Source organism: Urocitellus parryii, chromosome 1, assembly GCF_045843805.1.
Source record: "Urocitellus parryii isolate mUroPar1 chromosome 1, mUroPar1.hap1, whole genome shotgun sequence".
Lineage (NCBI taxonomy): Eukaryota > Metazoa > Chordata > Mammalia > Rodentia > Sciuridae > Urocitellus > Urocitellus parryii.
In genome coordinates, this window is record NC_135531.1 from 50813302 (window position 1) to 50834105 (window position 20804).

The 20804-nt window shown below is 33.6% G+C and overlaps 1 protein-coding gene across 6 annotated transcripts in view; it reads left to right on the forward strand.

Annotated features, from left to right (window-relative positions):
- Rnf180 (ring finger protein 180) overlaps window positions 1-20804 on the forward strand; it is a 204263-nt gene that overhangs the window by 139976 nt on the left and 43483 nt on the right. For all 6 annotated transcript variants that reach the window (XM_077795847.1, XM_026390877.2, XM_077795850.1 and 3 more), the window contains one exon: window positions 1521-1746. In XM_077795847.1, coding sequence (XP_077651973.1) covers window positions 1521-1746 — 226 coding nt within the window. The remainder of the gene's footprint in view (window positions 1-1520; window positions 1747-20804) is intronic.

Genomic DNA, 20804 nt, shown 5'->3' on the forward strand with positions numbered 1-20804 from the left:
ATTCTCAAGGGTTTTTTTGGCCTCATTTACATAACCTTTATATTTCATGTAACTTATAAATATTTCTTAAGTCCTTGTTTTATTCAACTTTTTTTTTTCTGTTGTGACCAAAAGACATAACAAGAACTATTAGAGGAGGAAAAGTTTAAGATTAAGTTTCAGAGGCCTTCAAGTTTCAGAGGTCTTAATCCATAGACAGCCAACTCCGTGGTTCTGAGCCCAGACATGACAGAAAAACATGACAGAGGAAAGCCTCCACTTACCTTGGATAAAGTAGATACCCCAAGGCATTCCCCCAATGATCTACTCCCTCCAGCCACACCCTACCTGAGTGCAATTACTACCCAGTTAATCCATTTAAGTTGATTAACACAATGATTAGGTTTTAGTTCTCAAAACCCAATCATTTCACCTCTGAATTTTCTTGCATTGTTTCACAGGTGAGCTTTTGGGGGGCACCTCATATCTAAACCATAACACTTCTGTTATGCGTCAATAGACTGAGGCTGGGTGAATTTGAGGAAAATGTTCTTAATACTTCAACAAAACTGCAGAACTTTTGGCGAAAGGGGAGAAGGGTTAGAGGAGAGTGGGAGGAAAATGGCTGTGGTTAAAGTTCATTAGATATATACTATGTGCCAGACATTGTGCTAAATTCTGTAAGTCTGTTGCCTTATTTAATTCTCACAACAGTTTCACAGATGTGGAAGTTTTGAGGTTAAGTAAGAGGAATTTTGCTACCAGACCTTGTGCTACTAATCTCTGAGCTACCTCTTAACTATTTCATTTGGGAGAGTGGAGGGGTTCATCATATTTCCTAGCTACAAAACTAATCCCATAATCACTTGCCATGTCTACTTCTTGACATTCCTTCAGCTTTAGCTCTTTCTTGGCTTTGAGTTACAAGAAGATGCAAAGGATAGAATAGAAAATTCTCTATGCATTGTATGAGAATGAAGTAAGGTATCCTCCTATCCTCACTTTCCATCATGGGTGGATGCTCATATTAAGGCCCTGTGACCTTGTGAAAACCATCTTCTTTTCATGGTAGAAGTGGATAGAGAGAAACTCTGTATTCCTGAGACTGATATCGCTAACACTTACTTAAATGGTTAAGCAGAGATACAAATATATACCTAATGTGTTTAGGTATATTTTAGCATTATGTAAAAATTCTAGAGAATAATTAGGCTTCTTTTTTTCAGTTTCTTCTCACCTTGGAAGGTAGCATTCTTATCGCTTTGAATATGTTACAAAAACAGATGTTTTATGCTTCTTCTATATATATTTAGTTGTAGATGGACACAATACTTGTATTTTATTTGCTTATTTTTATGTGGGGCTGAGGGTTGAACCAGTTGCCTCATATGTGCTAGGAAAGCACTCTACCACTGAGCTACAACCCCAGCCCCTATTTTATGCTTCTTATAAATATTCTAACAAAAAGTAAAGCTAGTCTCTCTCAAGGAAACCAATCTTAAACTGAACTCAGAAAAAAACTTGTTTCTTATTTTTTGCAGACTTTGAATAATGAGATGAGTACAGATGATGACAATGAATATGCAGAAGAAAAGGACAGCTACATCTGTGCAGTGTGTCTGGATGTGTACTTCAACCCTTACATGTGTTACCCTTGCCACCATATCTTCTGTGAGCCCTGTTTACGGACTCTAGCCAAAGACAATCCTGCAAACACTCCCTGCCCATTGTGTCGGACAATTATTTCAAGAGTGTTTTTCCAGACAGGTAACTCTTCTACTCCATTAACATGATTACTAGTTCTTCTGACTACCTTTTTGTTGTTCTTCTAAAGCATTTTGTGAATTCTAAAAAAATATTGAAAATCATATAAAGTGCATATAATGTGCATTTGTTGCTGTCCAGGTCATAAAACAGTACTTACCCAACTCACAGAACAGTGTGAGAATCAGATGAGAATAGATCATCTGTAATCCCCTGACTGTACACTCAGATTCTTTCTAAAACATCTTAACTAGTTGTTATTGGGTCTTTAAAATAAGAACTTCTCCATTGTTAAAGAAATTCCATTTGAACAAAACCATTGATTATTTATTCCTCAAATCTACCTTCTGCTACTATTGATTCTGTGGCCCTTATTATTTCCTCTGGAGTAAGAGAATAAATCTGTAAATATCTGAGGATAATTATTAAGACTTTAGCCCAGACTCCAAATCTTCTCAGCATTCCTAATGTTAAGGTCTTTCTTTTTAATAAGAGAAATATTGTAACAAGGATTTGTTTACCTAATTATCATTTGAAGTTGGAATATAACACAGTATTTCAAACATATTAATGGAGAGAGAAAACTAATGACTATGGAACATAAAGAACTATGGTAAAATGATAGAATACACCACTGTGTGCTAAATATTAGTGGTAAATTTTCTATCTCCAGATTCTTACTTCAGCCATAAAGGAGCCTAATGAGTATCAAAGTATTACTTCATGAATAGTAAAACTAAAGAAAATAGATGGTACATTTTTTCTTGCCTGAAGGAAATCCCAGGACCCACCTATAGGAGAATCAGATTATTAAAGTTAAGCTTTGGGTATCCTAAGCCAACCAGCTGCATGTAAGTTTAAAAACCTGCTTTAGAGGCTTAGTAATCAAACCTTGAAGGGAAATTAAAGGAGCCCATCCCTGATCTGCCTGTGCATGTAGACTGCTGCATAAAATCAGTTTACCAACTTTAGGCAGCTCTAGAGACAAAATAATATGCCAACTACAGTGATTCTACCAAGTTAGAGCAGTGTGATCAGGACACCAGGGTTTCATCATTTACTCCTCTTTTTTGGGGGAAGGCCACGTGAGGGAGGTGGAAAAAGGGAACACACACTTCCATGAAAAAGCAGAAGTTTACTGGAAATTCCTCTTCTCTGGCCTGTGGCTGGAATTTTAAAGTTTCTTTTCTAATACCAGGTCCCTAGCAGGGTGCTTTGGGTTGAACAAAAGAGAAACACCAGTTATAGCTCTTTCTCGGTGTTATTTCAGGTCAGCTATAAAAAACAGCATTTATTTACTAAAAGATTGTTTTGATTGGAAGCAGCTAGGTGGTGTTTAGACTTAGTGTCCCTGTTGAAACAGAGCTTGTGTCTCCCTTCTAGGATCTTGTTTAACACTGGCAGGGATCATAAATATTTTTCTCTTTAGGTCTTAAAATAGTAATGGCTAAAGTTTTTCTTGGTTTACTTATTGAAACAACAATTTCATATTCTCTTTTATTTTCAAAATAGTACTTCTAAAATAAATTACATTGGAAATACTTACAGTCATTTCCAGTGAAGACTATGTTTGGTTGTGTACTGTCATTTAAAGACTGATAACAATGTTAACAGGAAAATGCTACTTAATTATTTATACTGTACTCAGAAGAAGAATTTGAGATGATCTATAAAATACATTCATTAAAATAGCAGGACAAAGGAATCATGAATAGGAATGGAATATAAAGACAAAGTGAGGATAGGAGGGCAGATACACAAGCCATGTGGCCCTACATCTAACTATAATTAGATGAAGTATTTGGCTTACAGTGTTCAGACTACCCCTAAGATTTCATCTCATGCCAGTAAGAATGGCAGTTAACAACAATACAGACAGTGGTCACATATAAATTTTAAAAATTAATTTAAAAAATACATCATTATATAATTCCAAAAAAACATGGACATAAATAAATGTTGGCAAAGATGCAGGGGAAAAAGGCATACTCATACATTGCTGGTGGGACTGCAAATTGGAACAACCAACCTAGAAAGCAGTATGGAGATTCCTTAGAAAACTTGGAATGGAACCACCATTTGACTTAGCTATCCCATTCCTTGGTCTATACCCAAAGGACTTAAAATCAGCATACTTGTAGTAATGCAGCTACCTCAATGATCATAGTAGCACAGTTCACAATAGCTGAACTGTAATGCCCTTCAGTATATGAATGGATAAAGAAACTGTGGTATATATACACAATGGAATATTACTCAGCATTAAAAGAGAATAAAATCTTGGTATTTGCAGGTAAATGTATGGATCTGAAGAATGTCATATTAAGCAAAGTAATCCAATCCCAAAAAAACAAAGGCCAGATGTTCTCTCTGATAAGTGGATACTGATCCATGACTGGGCAAGGGGATGGGGAAAATGGGGGAACTTTGATTGGGCAAAGGGAGGGAGGGTGCATAGGGGCAGGAAAGTGGTGGAATGAGATAGACATCACTACCCTAGATACATGAATGACTGCACCTGTGGTGTTACGCTACATCATGTACAACCAGAGAAATGAAAAGTTGTGCTGTAATTGTGTACAATGAATCAAAATACATTCTGCTGTCATATATACCTAATTAAGATAAATTAATTAATTAATCTAAAAAGTTCAGACTACTTAAGGAAAAATAAAAGCAGGTACATAATTAATTGATTTTCATGCTTCCATTAAAAGAAACATACTAGTTCCTCAAGTTCCTTTTCCTGCTGCTTTACTTTCAGAATTTTTATTTAATTTCTTATCTAGGGCATATTGAGAAGTGGAGTAGCAATATCCTCAAAAACATTCTTGGAGCAAATGCAATCAAGTTGTCTGACATTATTTCTTATGATATTCTTTGATAAAAGTAAAGGACATATTTTCATGTAAATTAGGGAAACAATATTGGTAGTAACCAAAAAATATGGTTTAATTTTTTTGGTAAAATGAACTTTTTAAATTTTGTAAATAAATTATAAGCTCAAGATCCCCAATATTTCTACTATTTATAAAGACAACATTTATTAATTGCCTTCCAGAACATTTTATGTACATGTGGTTAAAGCTTTTTGTTGTTTCCAAAAAATCAGACATTATACCTGTGATCTTTAATTTGCTTCATTTGTTTCATTTAAAGCTCTGTGATTCCATCATGTTTTTATTTCTTATTTATGGATTTACTTATTGATATTAATGGATAAATATTTGAATATATCACAGAGTATTTCCTTGGGATGAATTTTAAGAACTGGAAATGATAGGTAAAACCTATGTTCTTTTAAGGCTATTTGTTATAAAAATTATACTCCTGAATTATTGTAAGCAGCAGTACATGAGGGCTTGTTGTCGCTGTAGTACTGGCCATCCCAGTTTTCCTTTCCACATACCTGACTATGAGAATTTTTAAATTTTTGGTGCCAACTTTTGTTATATATGGAAAATAATTTTCCCTTTTTGCCATTTGCATTTTAATTTTGTTTCAGGTACTGCATGACTGTGCAGAACTTCTATCTTTTTATGTAGTCTCATATAGTGATCTTTGTCTTTATTATTTACAATTTCAAACAGAATTTTATAAACATTCTCTTTACCTCTAGTTATATAAGGTGGTATTTTGTTCTCAATACCTCACATTTATCTCTAGTCTATTTGTTGTGGTGTATAATTTACTTAAGAATCAAGTACTTTTTGAGGGGCTGTAGCTCAGAGGTAGAGCCCTTGCTTAGTATGTGTGAAGCACTGAGTTCAGTCCTCAGCACCACATAAAAAATAAAGGTATTGTATCCATCTACAACTAAAAAAAAAAAAAATTAAAGAATAAAGTACTTTTTCCCCATTTAAACATATATCCTAGCCACATCTATTAAACAGTCTATTCTTTTTATGCAGATTGAATTGTCTTTTAGAAAGCAATATTAAGTATGAATAAATTGTGTGTGTTTCTTGGCAACTGTTCTTTCCATTTATCTTTCTCTCTTGTCCTATACCATCATTGCACTCATAATTATTGTAGCATTTATATTTTAATAACTCACAAATGAATTAATTTTGATTTTAAGAGGATAATTGACAGTGGATATTTTAATTATATTTATTAGTTCTCAATAAAGTTCTGTAATTTTCTTTCTACAGACAGTGTACATTTATTGTCAGATTTATGCCTACATATTTTTTGTTTCATATAGTAAATGCTTGATTTTGGCTGCTTTTTTGATATTTGGGGAAATTAAGTCTTCCCGTCTTAGATTCTTCTGTTAACCATCACCTTACTGAACTTGAGAGTTGTTTACTCAGTGAATAAATAATCTCAACTACCATTTGGATTGAGTATAAACCAGGGCATAGTTATTATCAAAGGTTATTGTCATTCTTGATAGGAACTCAAGATTTTTACAATGAATAATAGGTCCATTGTAACATAATTCTACTATAGTAACTCAATGGATAGAAATAACAATGAAATTAATTCCAGATTTATTCCACAGAGTGTTCTTTATCAAAATAATTATTTAAGCCTGATCTATAATAGTCACTAGATATGCAATCTTGCTTAAATTTATCCCTATAAAGTACTTAACACTGTTATAAGTAGAGAAGTTGAAGTGGGATAAAATATGTAGAGGAAAGGATAGAGGCATGAATATGTTTTTTAAATGAAGGTCAAGATATACTCTTGAAAGTTCATAGAAAAAAGAATCAGATTTGTAGTAGGCACTGTTGTTTGCTAATTTGTATCCATAACTTCCTTGTTTCTTCTTAACTTTGAGTATCTCCTCCAAAATCAATCAGGTGGCTCCTTATGTCACATCGCATTCTACTTCTTAGTAATCTGTCCTCTTTGCTAGTAATTGATACACAAATGGGATGTGCATTATTTGGGCCAATGAGATGAAGAAAATGTTTGTTTTTATGTTTAAGATACTTAATGGAAAAGCCATTCTTTGGACATGGACAAAAAAATGAATAAGAGATAGTAGATTTGCTGAATGATATCTTATGATCAAGTGGGGAACTGCCTTTGTATGAAGGCTTTATTTTTGATGGCAGAAGTGAGGAAGGACATGAACATGGAATCTTGGTAGCATTGTTGAAAAACTGAGTCAGACAAGTCTGGAATCCAAGCTAGCTGGGATTCACCTAGCTGTGAATCTTCTGTTACATAAAATATTAAATTTACTTACTGATGCAGTTTGGGCAAACTTTCTGTTTCAACTAAGAGCAACTTAACTGATAAAAGCATGCTAGTTATATAACAATCATAAAAATACTAAAAGTGATGATGTAATTCACAAAAATTTGACAGAAATGAAGGGAAGATGATGTTTAAAAGAATTTCAATCTTCTTAGAAGGAAGTCAGTAAAACTTAAAGTTGATAAAACAAGAAAACCAAAGTAGATTCTGGGATGGTGGTATTAGAAGTCAGTGTAACCCAACCCCCTACCAACATAACCCATTTAGCTGTTAAAAGTGTTTTTTTTTTTTAATCAGTGTCTAGAGAGTAACCTAAGAACATAGAGCAAATGAAAAAGGATTTATTCAAAAATATCTACCAAAAGCTGCCACTTTGTAGGTACAAATAGCCTGGAGCATTTGAGACAGGAATAGCTTTCAAACCCCTTACTGCCAATTCAATATAACAGAAACTCTGCTCTATTTGGGTGTATGGGAAAGATGGGATTCCCTCCATTCAATCACCAATCTCTAGGTCTAGGACTCCAGTTTCACCCTAGGAGAAACAGACCACTGACATATTTCATCCTTCTAGCTTCATATTGTAGAAGATCTATTACAGATATGCTCAGCAGACAGGACTGGTGCTCCCTGCTCCACCTATCCTCCACTTACAGGGTGGAAGTGCTGTTTTAGGCACAGCAGTCTGACTATACTGAGTCCTACTCTCCTTCACCCAAATTTGCTTACAGATAGAGGTTTCAAGCAAGGAGAATCAAGCCAACCCCCAAAACATCAGGAACTACCATTCCTGTTCATGTCTCTCTTATAGAATAGTGTTCTCATGCTTAAAGAAACTAACCACTTTCCCTGTGCCCAGCACCAATAAAGTAGTGCAGAAGTTCTGCCTGCAGATAGAGCCAGGTCAGACAAAAAGAACAAAGAGCTCTGCAGCTGTAACAGAACTGACTATGGAGAGGTTCATACCAAAGTATGTTGTTGAAAACAATAGATTTCTTAGTGTTGAACAATTAAGGAGAGGTTGATACCGCTATAACTCTAGTAGCAAAAAGAAAAACAGTAAATAAATTAGAACTTTAAAAGATAATCAGGGAAAGAAACCATGAAGAAGAATCTTCCTAGGGTGGAGTGAGCCTCAAAGGCTGGCAACACATAAACAAGCCGTGATATAAACAAGCATTTTGAGGAGTGGGGTCATACAAGGGAGAAAGGAGGAATCCCTCAGCCAAGGAAATCACAATCATCTTGGGACATAAGACATTTTTTCTTAAATTGACTTTTTGTAGCCTTTATGCCATACATGTTACTTCTTTCATTGTGGACTTATTCTGGGAATCCTTTTGCCAGCATGCCTACTAACAGACTCAAAGTCCATGTGGAGGCACCTCAGCCCATAGTTACATAAAACATGAAAGTGACTCAGGTGCTCACCCTGGAGGATCCATAGGGTCCAAACAACATATATACTTATTGTGAAATTATGCTTTCATCCCCTTCCCTTTCATAATGCACCCAAACCTTAGTAAGGAAGATTCCCATCCTTGTTCCATTATTTTCCTCTCTTCAACCTTCATTTCTATTTTGTCTTTGTCCCTACCCTGCAGCTTCATCACTCCTGGGATGTGCTGATGAGATGTACTGAGGGACTCTATTGGTAAAAGGAAAAGGAAATAGCTAATTTTCTACCTTGTCTGTTAAAGTGCCAAACAAACTAAGACTATTATATTTAAGCTAACCTGGAATTTTTAAGCATTGAATAGGCCTGTGATTTTTTCTCATCAGGATATTTTGACTATCACAATAACTGGAAAACGCTACTGACATTTTGTCAACTGGGCAGGGATGATAGATATTTTGAAGTATTTGGGCTAGTCCCACACAATGAAGAATCATCCTATGTTCCAGATGACTTTCTAATGTCCTGTGAGACTTTTGCCAGGATATACAGCTTATCTACAGAAATCACACTTCCTCTTTTTATCTACCATGATCATCTATAATTCATCTTGGCCTATTGTCTGTCTATATTCCCACTAGTTAAGACCATTTCACATTTTCTCTTATTCTGTACCAATAAGCCTAGTATGTTAATTCTTATGGTAATGTCATTTTGTACTTCCATCCATACCTCTACTCTTTCATTTTTCTGTTCATCTTATACAGAATAATTTCTGTCTCCAAAAGCCGTACTAATTTCTTATCAGGCAATATACCTTGACCATGTCATGATGTCTTCTAGTGTAGCCCTTCTCAAACTTTAATATATGGAAACATATTATTTTTATATTTTTATTATAAAAAGGAAATTGAAAAATAAGGACAATATTTAGAAGTATTCTTTAAACAACTGTCATTTTTGTACCACTTTTTACAAATTTTACTGTACCCACATACCATGTGAATATTTTTTTCTTAAGGACTTTTTTATATCAACATAATATTTTTTCTTGAGTACTTATTTTGGCTACATGCTTAGCAATATGCTTGTGAATTTATTGATTTGCTTCTACTTTATTTACTTATATACTTTAACATAAAGAGTTAGCTATGAAAATTTCAAATATATTAATTCAGTTTTATCCAAAATCATTTCATATATAACTGGTGTTTTGCAGAGCAGTGTCTGAAAAACTGACTCATATATGGAGATTAGTCTGTAGAAAAAAAAACAGAACAAAACAAACAAACAAACAAAAGAAAAAACCCAGACAATAAAACTATCCTTGGGTAGACAGTTTTATTGTCTGGGAGATAGATGGATAGAACATATCATTGTTATTGAAACTGACCTCAGTCTTCTGAGTTCAAGAGATCCTCCCAGCTCAGAATGCTGAGTAGCTTATACTACAGGTTGTTTTAGGTTTTGTTTTCTAAGCTCTATTACACATTTTGATGTTTCATTTTTCAGTCTTTGCTTTTTTAAGCATTGGAGAGTTTTATTTTGACCACTTTAAAAAATAACTAAACCAAACAGCAGCATTGAGAATAACAATGAGAAGGAAGAATGAGGTCCTGTATCTTTCCACCTCAGAAGACAAAATCATGGGTTCTTTGAAGCCAAGGATGGATGCAATGATCACCTTTTGAGGAGACACTAATATATTCCTATCCATATTTTTAAAAGCTTTTTGCTATATCCTAAAGTGTAACTTTACAAACAAAATAATAACAAATATCACAAACATAAAAGATACTTAGTGTTTTGTCTGTGTGATAGTAAGAGCTTAATAAAAGTTATAGTTAAGTTTGGCTTAGCTTGATGGAATTCCTTTTGGCCTTATCATCCCTCTCACATTGGGATGACCAGTTACTCTTGAGTAATGAATCATTTGCTGAAATGATTTTTCAATGTTCTAAAGCCACTGAAGGACATCAGTAAGCACAAGGTAAACACAATTTCTCAAGGCAAAAAGTTTGGATAAATAATCTAACCTAAGAAAGTCTGTCTTCTGTGCTAAAGGTTAAAAAAATGATGATAACAACTCTTTCTTTATCCTAGTACATAAAGTTATATTTAATTGTATTACATTTAATATAACATTAATTATATTACATTTATAAGTACCAATTCTAAATAGGATTTTTCTGTTAAAATGGGTAAATGCTAAAATAGGAACTCCTAAATATTAAACATCTGCTAAGCATAAATTGCTTTCTATAATGACTAAGATATTATAGTTCATTTTGACAATGTGAAAAATAAATTTGGTGTTTTTGTTTTTGTCTCTGTTTTATGTGTATCTGTCATCAGGCTACATATTAAGCTAGAGAATGGAACTTCCCAAACTACATTTTAACCTTGAATGATCCACTAGGAGAAAGTATAAAAAAAATCAGATGCATTCGGAGCATACATAGATAAGTTTTTGTCAGTATTGAATGAAATATTCCTTTGGGCTCTCCTTTTCATCATGCACACCTTCTCTTACCTCCAAATCCCTTAGGATATTCAGTTACTGGTAGACATCCAGCCACCAGATAGTGAGGGCCTGTAAGGTCTCAAAAGCTACCTCTACAATTTAAACACTTAATTTGAACTGTGATTCGAATGGAGAATTTTCTGTGTATATAAACCATAACAGCATATCCAAATTTTTCTCTAACTCAGATCCAAATTTTTCTCTAACTCATGTTTTTACTTTAAAAACATCTGAGTGTCTTGCATGGATACAAAATGAATTTCATCAGAAGTGTTAGGGTCCCTTTGCAAGTGTAACTTTCTTGCCCTTCTGGCAGAGGTACAAATTAAACATTGCCCCAGAGTTCCTGAAAATAGCTTTGAGGCAGTTGGTGGAGTTTCATTGTATAGCAACAAACTAGGTTCTATGCCAGATATATTAACACTTCTCCATTCCTGTGTAAAGGAAGGATCTAAGATGTCTTTGACACAGCATCCTAATTCACCTTACTCTTAATTTGTTCAAAATTACAAAGAAAACTGTTATATTATGTACCTTAGAAAATAGTAAAAGCAGCACATTAAGGGATGAGTAAAAAGAGGCTAATCAAAAAGTTCTAAAGATCACTTCACAAGATATTATTAAACCAAAAGCTATGATAAGTAATGGGGATTTAGCATCAGGTGGTAAAGGTTGTTTCTTTTATGGTACCCAAGTGCCCTTTACTACTCATTATTTTCTAGAACCAAATAATGCCTATGAACTGCATACACAGCATCTATTGAAATGTGGGAGAGTTGGATACCCACTCATGCTAAGATCCCTTCTAAATCTTTTTTAGAAAGAGAGAGAGAGAGAGAGAGAGAGAGAGAGAGAGAGAGAGAGAGAGAGAGAATTTTTTAATATTTATTTATTTTTTGGCGGACACAACATCTTTGTTTGTATGTGGTGCTGAGGATCGAACCCGGGCCGCACGCATGCCAGGCGAGTGCGCTACCACTTGAGCCACATCCCCAGCCCCCCCTTATAAATTTATAATTCAAATCTCTTGGAGAATTAACCTTGTTGTTATTAATATTGTTATAATGTTATAAATTTCCTTTGGGATCAGATCATGTTTTTATACTTCTCTGGAAAAAAGTGAAAAATTATGTATCAAACAACATAGAACCAAGAAAGGAATTGTGAAAAAAAGCTTTTATAATAATGAAAATAATTTAAATTGGGTAAACAAGACATTTAATAATATGAATGAGATGACTGAACACACACCTCTAGCCTCTTAAATTAGAACATAATACTATTGGGTCCACTTAAATGACTTGTGCCTATATTTATAATAATTTTAGCATATTCCCCTTCTGAATAAGTCTCATAAGTCACCCTGAAAAAAACATTATCAGTGCACTTAATCATTTAATTTTAGGATTGTCTTTTTATTATATATATTAGTTTAAAAATAGTTAACATTTAAATGAAGAGCTGAAATCAATGTGGTAAACTTTATTGGTACAATCTATTTCAAAATTATCATAATACATATGTAGTTATGCCTTCATTATTGTTAGATATAATACCATAAAAGTTTATGGAATTACACCATGTAATAATTTGTATTATGATTGTATGTAGTGGGTAATTGACTTTTGTATTCAGCCATGTCAAGAAAACTAGAATTCTTTTATCCTGACAATCATGTACTTTTTTGATGATAGCATCACACAAAGATGTTGTTATTTCTACTGCTACTGCCACCAAATTTAACAAAGTATTATCATTTGAATAGACTTAAGAGCTTCCCAGGATATTCACTTTTTTATATTTTTCTAGCATACTCAACAATATTAAATATTGATTATATCTAATAAGTTATCACATATATAATAAGCTACATTGACTCCCTAATAGTAACTTTTGCTGAGAAGAGGATACAGATGTTTTGCATCACCTTTTACACTGCTTCCGGATTTTTCTTAGTGTTTCTTCGAACTATTTTAGGAAATGTAGTTTTTGAATATTTAATTGATTGCTAAAACTTATATTTCCAAGCTCAAATGACACTGAAATGGAGCAACACAATCCATAGAAAGAAAAACACCCTTGGGTAAGGTTATTACAGTTTTATACAAGAACAAGATAAGGCTTAAAATATTTAAATAAATTCAGATAATTTTAGAACAGAAAGGGGATTAAGATCATTTCATCAGAGGCTGTCAAATCTAGCTATGCATCAGAATCACTTAAGGAGCTCATTAGAAAGCACAGATTCCTATATCACAAGCACAGCACTTCTGCTTCAATTTTGGGTAAAATCATAGAATTTTTCTTTTTAACAAGTAGCTTAGGTGCATAGCCAGGTATTTTGAAATCAACACTGTAATATAATGCCTTACACATAGGAGTTACATTTAATTCATCTCTGTAATCCTAGGTAGATTAGCAAAGTGCCAGGTACATGGCAGGTACAAAATAAATATTTGCAGAAGACAGGGCAGAAAATTGGTTTAAAAAAATTCCATGAAAAGCATTAGAATCTGGATCTTAATTGGCCCAGCAATGGTAGGATAAGAACTTCAGATCCTATCTTTTCTAACAGTCATTTATTCATATCAAACAAAGTAAATAAATCACCCAAAATTGTCAATCTCATAAGATTATGTTATGGGCATACAGGTATGCATAAAGGTACTATTCCCATCTCACAAGTTTTAATACTTTCTCTGATCATAATTTTCTTATGTATTATAAAGATTTTTTAAAACTTTCTCAGCTTTGGTGTTTTAATATGTGGGTTTACTAAATAACTTAAAAACACATTGTATAATTCTTTGAAGCAGGAAACACAACATCATAGGCATCATTGTTGCTTTTACTTATCTACTCCCTACAAAAAGTTTGTGTCACTTACATAAATGTAGGTATTTGATAATTTTTCTAATGTCTTGTTGAACTATTGTACTAGAATTTGATTGCATTTCCAAATAAGTTTTCAGTATAAGAGAAAGTTACGCAATTGCATTCTCCTGTTATTGCAGCAACATTTTAGGACCTTACTACAAGATTCCCAGGAGGAGAAGAAGGGAAAGAACAAAAAGGAGGCAGAGGAGACAAAGGAAGGGAAAGAATAGGAATAATAAGACTTCTTCAGTTCCAAACTTTCACCTTGGTTTATATTCTCACATGAAACCTTTATTGATTCCCACAATGGTCTAATTTACAAGTCAGTTTTCCCAATAGTGAATTGTTAACACAATACAACTTATATCATACGGGTTTTGATTTCTCAAAACATTCCCCAAATTATAGTCATCAATACTTCAGTGTGAGTCCTGTAAGATCATTATGGTTGTAAATGAAAGTGCTATACATCATTTGGTATCTCCGTTCATTCTTTTCATTAGTGTGAATGACACTCATGAGTACTTGAACATTTTGAACATAGGGCTTATTTGTGGGCAGTGAGCTGAGTAGGCTTGCATAAAACAGCTGTGTGTTACTGTAGAAATTAAAATGAGATTATCCAACTTGAAATGATTTAACTTCTACAAATATCCAGGATTAAATAAAAACATAGTAACCATAACAACCTCATCTTATATAATGAGTATAGACTATTAAAATATCTTTTTAAATTTAATTTTTATTTGCTCTTTTTAGGTATAGATGACAGGACAGTGTATTTTGACATATTATATGTACATGGATTATAACTTATTCTAATTAGGACCCATTTTTGATGTTATACATGATGTGGCGTTTCATTGGTGATGTATACATATATGAACATAGAAAAGTTCTGTCTTACTTTTTTCTGTTTTTTTTCCTTTTTATTGGTGCATTATAACTATACCTAACAGTTGGACTTGTTATCACATATTTATATATGCACACAATAAAATAGTATAATTTGAACAATTTCATTCCCCATTATCTTCCCTTTTCCTCTCCTCCCTCTCCCTGATGATCCCCTTCTTCTATTCTACTGGGATCTCTTTTCTATTTTTTTTTAAATCTGTGCTAGTTATAGATGATAGTAGAATGCATTTGGTACATTGTACACAAATGGAGCACAACTTCTCAGTATTCTGACTGTACATGTTACAGACTCACACCAGAAGTGTAATAATACATATATAGTGTAATAATGTCTCTCATTCCACTGTCCTTCCCACACCCCAGACCCTCCCCTCTCTTCATTCCCTTCTGCACAATCCAAAGTTCCTTCATTCTTACCTACCCTACCTCTTCCACTATGGATCAGCATCCGCTTATCAGAGAAAATATTTGACATTTGGGTTTTTGGGATTGGCTTATTTCACTTAGCATGATGTTCTCTAGTTCCATCCACTTATCTACAAATGCCACAATTTCATTTTTAAGGCTGTGTAATATTCCATTGTATATTTTTTTTACTACATTTTCTTTATCCATTTAATGTTGAATGGTATCTCTGTTGGTTCCATAGTTTAGCTATTGTGAATTGGTTGGCTAAAAACATTGATGTGGTTGTATCATTGTAGTATGCTGATTTTAACTCCTTTGGGTATAAATTGAGGAGTGGGACAGCTAGGTCAAATGGTGGTTCCATTTCAAGTTTTCTGAGGAATCTCCTTACTGATTCCCAAAGTGGTTGGACCAATTTGCCGTCCCACCAGCAATGTATGAGGATACCTTTTTTCCCACATCCTCTCCAACACTTATTATTGCTTATATTCTTTATAATTACCATTCTGACTGGAGTGGGATGAAATTTAGACTAGTTTTGATGTTTCTCTAATTTCTAGAGATAATGAACATTTTTCCATATGTTTGTTAATCTATTGTATATCTTCTATGAAGTTTCTGTTCAGTTCCTTAGCCCATTTATTGATTGGGTTATTTGGGTTTTTTTTTTGGGGGGGGGGTTGGTGTTAAGTTTTTTGAGTTCTTTCTATATCCTGGAGATTAATACTCTACCTGAGTTGCGTGTGGTAAAGATTTTTTTCCCATTCTGTAAGCTCTCTCTTCACATTATTGATTGTTTTCTTTGCTGAGAAGAAGCTTTTTAGTTTGAATCCATCCCAAGTATTGAGTCTTAATTTTATTTCTTGTGCTTTGAGAGTCTTGTTAAGGAAGTCAGGTCTTAAGCCTACATGATGAAGATTGGGGCCTACTTTTTCTTCTATTAGGTGTGGGGTCTCTGGTCTAGTTCCCAATTCTCTGATCCATTTTGAGTTGACTTTTGTGCAGGGTGAGAGATAGAGGTTTAATTTCATTTTGCTACACATGGATTTCCACATTTCTCAGCACCATTTGTTGCATAGGCTATCTTTTCTCCAATGTATTTTCTTGGTGCCTTTGTCTAGTATGAGATAACTATTTATATAGGTTTGTTTCTATGTCTTTTATTTTGTACCATTAGTCTGCATGTCTATTGTGGTGCCAATACCATTCCATTTTTGTTATTATTGCTCTACAGTATAGCTTAATGTCTGGTATTTTGATGCCTCCTGCTTCACTCTTCTTTCTAAGGATTGCTATGGCTACTGTGGGTCTTATTTTTCCAAATGAATTTCATCATTGCTGTTTCTAGTTCTATGAAGAATGTCATTGGAATTTTAATAGGAATTGCATTAAATCTGTATAATAGTTTTGGGAGTATGGCCATTTCGATAATATTAATTCTTTATATCCAGAAACATGGGAGATCTTTTCATCTTTTAAGGTCTTCTTCAATTTCTTTCTTTAGTGTTCAGTAGTTTTCACTATAAAGGTTTTTCACCTCTTTTGTTAGATTGATTCCCAAGAATTTTAAATTTTTTGAGGCTATTGTGAATGGGGTAGTTTTCCTAATTTCTTTTTCAGTAGATTCATTGCTTATGTATACAAATGCATTTTATTTGTGGGTATTGATTTTATATCCTGCTACTTTGCTAAATTCATTTATTAGTTCTAGAAGTTTTTTGGTGTAATTTTTTGGATATTCTAAATATAGAATCATGTCATCAGCAAATAGTGATAGTTTGAGTTCTTCTTTTCCTATTCCTATTTGAATCCCTTTAATTTCTTTCATCTGTCTGATTGCTCTGGCTAGAGTTTCAAGGACTTTGTTGAATAGAAATGTTGAAAGGGGGCATTCCTGTCTTGTTCCAGTTTTTAGAGGGAATGCTTTCAATTTTTCTCCATTTAGAATGATGTTGACATTGGACTTAGTACTGATGATTTTCACAATGTTGAGGTATGTTCCTACTATTCCTAGTTTTTCTAGTATTTTGAACATGAAGAGGTGCTATATTTGGTCAAATGTTTTTTCTGCATCTATTGAAATAATCAAGTGTATCTTGTCTTTAAGTCTGTTATGTGATCTATTATGTTTATTTATTTCTTTATGTTGAACCAACCTTGTATCCCTAGGATGAGCCCCACTTGATCATGGTGCAGTATCTTTTAAATATGTTTTTGTATATGATTTGCCACTATTTAATGAGAATTTTTGCATCTGTGTTCATTAGGGATCCTGCTCTGAAGTTTTCTTTCCTTGATATGTCTTTGTCTAGTTTGGAATCAAAGTGATACTAGCCTCATAGAATGAGTTTGAAAGGGTTCCCTCCTTTTCTGTTTCATGGAATAATTTGAAAAGTGTTGATGTTAGTTCTTCTTTGAAGGTCTTGTAGAACTCAGCTAAGAATCTGACTTGTTCTGGGATTTTCTTGGTTAGTAAGTTTTGATGGTGTCTTCTATTTCATTGCTTGAAATTGATCTGTTTAAATTGTGTCTGTCTTCCTGTTTCAGTTTGGATAGATTATATATCTCTAGAAATTTGTTTATGTCTTTGAGATTTTCTATTTTACTTGAGTATAAATTTTTAAAGTTGTTTCTAATTATATATTAGACACTATATTTCAATAGTGTCTGTCATGATATTTCCTTTTTATCACAAATTTTAGTAATTTGGATTTTCTCTCTCCTTCTCTTCATTAGCTTGGCTAAGTGTTTATTAATTTTATTTATTTTTTCAAAGGACTGACTTTTTGTTTTGTCAATGTTTTCAGTTGTTTCTTTTGTTTCAATTTCATTGATTTCAGCTCTGATTTTAATTATTTTTTGCCTTCTACTACTTTTGGGGTTCATTTGTTTTTCTTTTTCTAGGGTTTTGACATATAATGTTAGGTCTTTTATTTGTTGACTTTGTTTTCTTTTAATGAATGAGCTCAATGCAATGATCTTTCTTCTTAGTACTGCTTTCATAGCATCCCAAAGATTTTTGATATATCAGGGTTTTGATTTACCTCTAAGAATTTTTTTATCTCCTCCCTGATGTCTTCTGCCATCCATTCAGTAGCATATTATTTAGTCTCCAGGTGTTGGAGTAGCTTCTATTTTTTATTTTTTCCTTGATTTCTGATTTCATTTCAATATGGTCAGATAGAATGCAGGGTTGTGTCTTTATTATTATTATTATTATTATTATTGTATTAGCTAAGACTTGCTTTGTGGCATAATATATGGTCTGTTTTGGACAAAGATCCATGTGCTGGATATATACAGTATGGTATATAGATATACCATATATAGAGTATTTCATCGAGCAAATCCAGGAAGAAGGAGTATTTGCTTGATGAAATACTCTATATATGGTTGAAATGCTCTATATATGTCTGTTCAGTCTATATCATTGATTGTGTTATTTAGTTCTGTTGTTTCTTTGTTTAGTTTTTGTTTGGAAGATCTATCCAATAGTAAGAGCAGTGTGTTAAAGTCTTCCATTATTATTGTGTTGTGGTCTGTTTGATTCGTGAAATTGAGAAGGGTTTGTTTGATGTACATAGATGCTCCATTATTTGGGGCATAAATATTTATGATTGTTATATCCTCTTGATGTATGATTCCCTTAAGCAGTATGAAATGTCCTTCTTTATCTCTTCTGACTAAATTTGGTTTGAAGTCCACTTTGTCTGATATGAAAATGGAAACCCCTAGTTGTTTACATAGTCCATGTGAGTGAATAAGATTTTCCCCAACCCATCACCTTCAGTCTGTGGATGTCTTTTCCTAGGAGGTGAGTCTCTTGAAGACAGCATATTGTTAGATCTTTTTAAAAAATCCAATCTGCCAGTCTGTGTCTTTTGATTAATAAGTTTAGGCCATTAACATTCATGGTTATTATTGAGACATTATTTGTATTCCCAGTTATTTTGGTTTATTTTTGGTTTTTAATTTGACTTAGTTTTTCCTTTGATTGACCATTCCTTTAATACAGCTCCTCTCTTTGCCAGTTTTCACTGTATTTTTTTTTCCTCATTTCCTTCTTGTGGAATATTTTGGTGAGAATGTTCTGTAGTGCAGGTTTTCTAATTGTGAATTCTTTTAACTGTTGTTTATCATGGAAAGATTTTATTTCATCTTCAAATATAGATCTTAATTTTTCTGTATATAAAATGTTCAGTTGGCATCTGTTCTCTTTTAGAGCTTCATATATGTTATTCCAGGACCTGCTGGCATTGAGGGTCTGGGTTGAGAAATCAGCTAAAATCCAAATTGGTTTCCCTTTATATGTAATTTGATCTTTTTCTCTCACAGCCTTTAAAATTCTATCCTTATTCCGTGTGTCATTCATTCTCATTATAATGTGTTTTGTGGGTCTGCTGTAATTTTGTACATTTGGGGTCCTACTGTAAGCCTCTTGCATTTGATTTTCCATTTCATTCTTTAGATTTGGGAAATTTTCTGATATTATGTTATTGAAAAGATTGTGCATTCCTTTGATTTGTATCTCCATGCCTTCATCTATTCTGATAAATCTTCCTGTATTTTCTCTCCTATATCATCCTTTATTTCAAAGATCAGTCTAGCTCTGTATCTTCTAAACTCTTTCTCTGACATTTTTTCTACTGTGTTGTCTACAAATTCTATTGTTGGAACATCTTGGTTTATTTGAGATACTGTGTTCCCTTGATTTTTTGTGTTTGTTTGTGTGTCTTCCCATTAGCAATATAGATGTAAGGCAGTACAGTTTCTACCCTGTAGACTCACAATATCCCTGAAGGCTTCCATTACCTCACCTTTAAGAGGGAGACCAATATTAACAGCACCAAATGCACACAATATACTCCTTTAGCCAAAATAGCTCCTATTAAGGCATCTACAGTTTTGTCACAATAAACAGAAATGATATGTTCAATTATTGTCTACAATATAAACAGTAAGTTTGATAAAAGGGTTTGCTGTTTCCAATGATGGACAATAAGGTTCAAAAGTAGTCTAATATGATGTTTCTGAGGGAGAAGGAGAAAAGATAGAGGTAAAAATGTACTAAGAGCGAGGGAGGAATTAATAGAGGTTGGCTGTTAGTATGAGAGAAGTGAGAAAGACAATCCAGGGAGACAGGTTAGAGAAAAAATATATACAGGTTTTTTTTTAAAAGTAAAAATATAAGGATATACAACAAAACTGTAATATACTATTCAGACATCCCATTCTTAATAAATTGATGCATGAAAAATATTTGGATTCAGATGGTAGATATGTGAGAGAGAGGGGAAAATTTTTAAAAAAGGAAAGTCTCAATGGAAAATTGAACAATAGCTTCTGTTGGCTTTCAAATTTTTTCTCTGCTTCCCTTTTTGGATAGGTTGGTTTGTCTGAAGTTTAATGGTAGCTCCAGTCCACTGGGTAAAAAAAACTATTTGGGTGGGCAAGATGATAGCAATATGTTGTCACATCCTCTTCCAATGTTCCCACCCTTGTAGTTGTCCCTCCTTCCCCATACATTTCAGGACTCACTGAGCTGGAGAGACTCTGGTTTTCTAGTTTCTCCAACCTGTGCTCCCCTTAGGGAACTGTCTCTAATCTCTCGTGTTCCACAGACTTTCTAGACCCAGACTGGCCCACACAAACCCAGCTGCAATCTGGTGGACCTGGGCTTCAGATTCCCCAGGTTCTGTCTTGCTGTAGTCAGAAGATCTCAAT